A 3423-nucleotide genomic window follows, 5' to 3' on the forward strand; every position below is an offset into this window, starting at 1 on the left:
AAGAGTTTTACATCATTAAACTCAATAAAGCTGCTTTTTTGGAACAAGCCCCTCATCATTTAACTGAAATAACACACTGTTTATTTAGCGTGGCAGTGTTTCCATCAAAACACTGTGAGACACAACAAAGGCTTGGTTATGCAACTGCCCATGGATGCGACATATATGGAGGAACAGCACCATCTAGTGGCACAAAACAGAAACACAAATGTGTCTTCAGAGAACAAAATGCAAAGCTTGGAAGGTTTAATAGCTTTTATTATAGAAACAACTTAATGGATGTCATAGCTAAGGCCCATGACACTGACAAGACAAACAGAAGCAGACATGACTCCTCAGACGACGACACCAGCTTCCATCTTGGCTCCTCCGCACCTACACTGGTGTATCTGGAGTAAACCATTTGGATTAACCTAATCCAGCAGATTGTTCCACGTCCTTCCAATCCTCATATTTCAGTCTTTCCTGTTCCTGAAAAAGTCTGTTGATGGTAAACTTGATGAACGTTTGCATTTCAGGAGGATCGTCCTCACTTGCTCATCTCCTTCTGGACCTCGTCAAGGATCTTCACCTCCAGTTTGGACGTGTCGTACTCCTTCAGCATGTCGTACTCCTGCCAAGGCTGTGCCCACTTCTGGGCGTGCTCCATCTGCTCCGGGGTCAGGGCCAGGTCGAAGCGGATGCCTTGGATTTTGAACTTGGGTCGTTCCCAGCGTTTGGACCACGGCTTTGGGCGCATCTTTACCTTGACCTGGTGAGTAGACGGAAGCGCGCAGTTACTTGACATGCTAATGTGATGTAGTCCTTGTAGGTCAGACTAGGCGTGTCAGGATATACCGGTATTGATGATAACTCTTGGCCACAGTAATTGTGAAGTGAAAGTCTGCTATCGTGTAAGATAGCACAATAGCACGATATCAGTGTTACTAGAAATTATACAAATAAAGATCCAAGCAACTTTATAAAAAGAGCCTGAACAATAGTAAGTACAACAAATAAGTCCGGAGAAGCCCCGTTTAATCCAGCTCTTTGTTATAAATCAAGATCCATCCTTGAGCTCTCTCACCTTATTGACAGGCACCTCTCCAGTGGTGGGAATGGGCACCGGCTTCATGTCCGGGTCCACGGTGCTGTACTCGCTCAGAGCGTCTCTCAGATACATCAGGTTATCGTCCAGCCTCTTCTCCAGCTTCAGCACTTCAATCTGCTGGATACGGGGGCTGTAGATCTCGTAGCAGATCTCCACACCTGAGACACACACGCACATTAAGAAACACATGATTGAAGCAGGTGTTTTGCCTGAAGGCCACCAGGTTCATGGCCAACACTGAAGTAGAGATGTGGACAAATATGGAGGGACATGGACAGGCAGACTTTACACTGAAAAGCACTATAATTTCACATTTACAATTTCTGAGAACAATTTGGTTGACTCAAAACTAAGAAAGAAAACAACCCTCACCTTGGCCATCGATGATGTTCCTCAGGATAAATGTGGCTCCCAGCCCCTTCCCACCCCTCTGGATACAGATGCCAACAAAGCGGTTAGTTTTCCCACTGGCGTTGGGGTCGGCCATGGTCACAGCCAGGATGCTCCCTTAAAACAAAAATCATTTGCACCATTTAAAGTGGAAATAGACAAGGCTTTTTGTATTTTAACTTATAATTTGGAAATGAACATTGATTGCAAGATTAAATGGCTATAGAATGAAGAATGACACCATCTACGTTTAGATTGGTTTCTTATAAGCCTCTCCTTCACTATGCAATTCTGGCTGCCACTCCGTACAGTCTCCCAGGAAAATTAAGGCTCAATTAATGGCACAAACCAAAACAGGAAGAGGATAGCACTTTTATTTTCCACGGTAGCCATCCCCAGTTACTAAGGAGTATCAGTGTAAAAGCCTTTGCACACTGATTTGGCTTTTTCCTTCTGATACTGTCACACAAATAGGACCTCATATTGTGTCAGTCACCTTTGCACACTGACACTTTCGCCTGTCATTAAAGTTTTCTGAACAGGTTCAGAGTTTTTCACATCTGTCACAGGCCAGACAGGGTTCAAGAATCAACAATCAGTGAAGAAAATGTGGCAGTGGGACACATCCACCACAAGACAGAGGAACAGGTGACACAATATCCGCTCATAACTCAGATACAGTAGCTCACTTTCAACAGATCAGATAATAATATTCAGGTGGATGATGATGAGGAGGAGGAGGAGGAGGAGGAGGATGAGGAGGACTGTACACAGTAAGTAAGTGTGGAGACAGAGAAGGAGGATAGCTCTGCCCCTTCATGCAGCTGTGGTGCCAAATGCAAGACACCGGGAGAGAGTGGTGACGACCAGATAGGTGACTCCAGTGGAGAGAGGCAAAGGAGGGAATGTGTACATTCATTTTGTCTTGTATTGCAAATTGTCTTAAGGAATAGAACAGTAAAAGGCATCGGACTCAGTGTACAAGGATAGTTGATTTAAAAATAAAAATGAAGGCCAGTTACTAAAGTGTGGTTGTATCCTGACAGCTGGGACAACTAGCTTTAGTGACGAAATATTACATCCAGCTGTGATAAATACACTTGTATGAAGTGGAAACTTTGTCTATATGGGGACTTGGACTAGCAACCCTCAGGTTCCCAAGCCAAGTCCCTACGGGCTGAGCTACTGCCGCCTTCTCCAGGTGTCAAGATGAGAAAATGAAATAGTTTGGGTGATCTTACACCATCACCTCAAGGTGAGAATGTAACTGGTTTCTTACCAACATAGAATTCAGGGATGTCGAGCACCTTCCTCCTGCGGATCATGTCTTTCCTCTCCATGAAGAATTTAAAAGGGTCTGTTCTCTGTCTGGGAGGGAGGAACTCTGGGCTCAGCACCCTGAGAGGAGAGACACAACCGGGACAACACGTTAAAACACATTACCGTGCACAGTATGCAGAGTTAGTGTGTGTATCAGTGAGTGTCAGCTGGAGGTCGCATAAACATCATACTTCCGCTGAGACACCTCAGTCTGTGTTTTATCCACGATGACAGGTTTGGATGGAGGGATGAACTTTGGTGGCTCCTCGCTGCTTCCCGCAGCAAGACGACACACAGATGTGGATATGAACCCTGTACGTAACAAGACAACAAGACGATAATCAGTCAAAGTGATGGGAAGGTTGAAAACTGCTAGCTAACGTTAACAGTGAACCGTTAGCCACGTTAGCTCGTGGCTCATGGATGTACACGTACTGCTTATGTTTAAAGGCTGACAGCACATTATAAAGTATAACACATAAACAGGAGCTTGTTCAGTTTACTTACGTTCATTCTGGAGCCGGAGGTTCCGTAATAGCCTCAGTGAAAACATAAATTTGTCCAGCCCTACAGCACAAGCTGCCATGTCTGACCTTCTGTTGTCGCATGTGAGCTCGGACGGA

At 45.0% G+C, this 3423-nt stretch overlaps 1 protein-coding gene across 1 annotated transcript; it reads right to left on the reverse strand.

Annotated features, from left to right (window-relative positions):
- Positions 1–237: 237 nt before the first annotated feature.
- On the reverse strand, positions 238–3423 carry mrpl19 (mitochondrial ribosomal protein L19). The gene is made up of 6 exons (XM_033648298.2): positions 3308–3423; positions 2992–3112; positions 2760–2878; positions 1463–1597; positions 1067–1248; positions 238–751 (listed from the first exon to the last, which is right to left on the reverse strand). The coding sequence occupies exons 1-6, from the start codon at positions 3384–3386 to the stop codon at positions 530–532; spliced, it is 858 nt and encodes a 285-aa protein (XP_033504189.2). The 5' UTR covers positions 3387–3423; the 3' UTR covers positions 238–529.

This window comes from Epinephelus lanceolatus, chromosome 13 (assembly GCF_041903045.1).
Source record: "Epinephelus lanceolatus isolate andai-2023 chromosome 13, ASM4190304v1, whole genome shotgun sequence".
Lineage (NCBI taxonomy): Eukaryota > Metazoa > Chordata > Actinopteri > Perciformes > Serranidae > Epinephelus > Epinephelus lanceolatus.

Excerpts from the sequence above, each read along its gene's own strand:
- mrpl19 (XM_033648298.2), bottom strand. The coding sequence starts at position 3,386 with ATGGCAGCTTGTGCTGTAGGGCTGGACAAATTTATGTTTTCACTGAGG. Across the intron at positions 1,598-2,759 it reads CATCCCTGAATTCTATGTTG|GGAGCATCCTGGCTGTGACC; the intron begins GTAAGAAACCAG and ends TTTTGTTTTAAG. Across the intron at positions 752-1,066 it reads GAGAGGTGCCTGTCAATAAG|GTCAAGGTAAAGATGCGCCC; the intron begins GTGAGAGAGCTC and ends TCTACTCACCAG.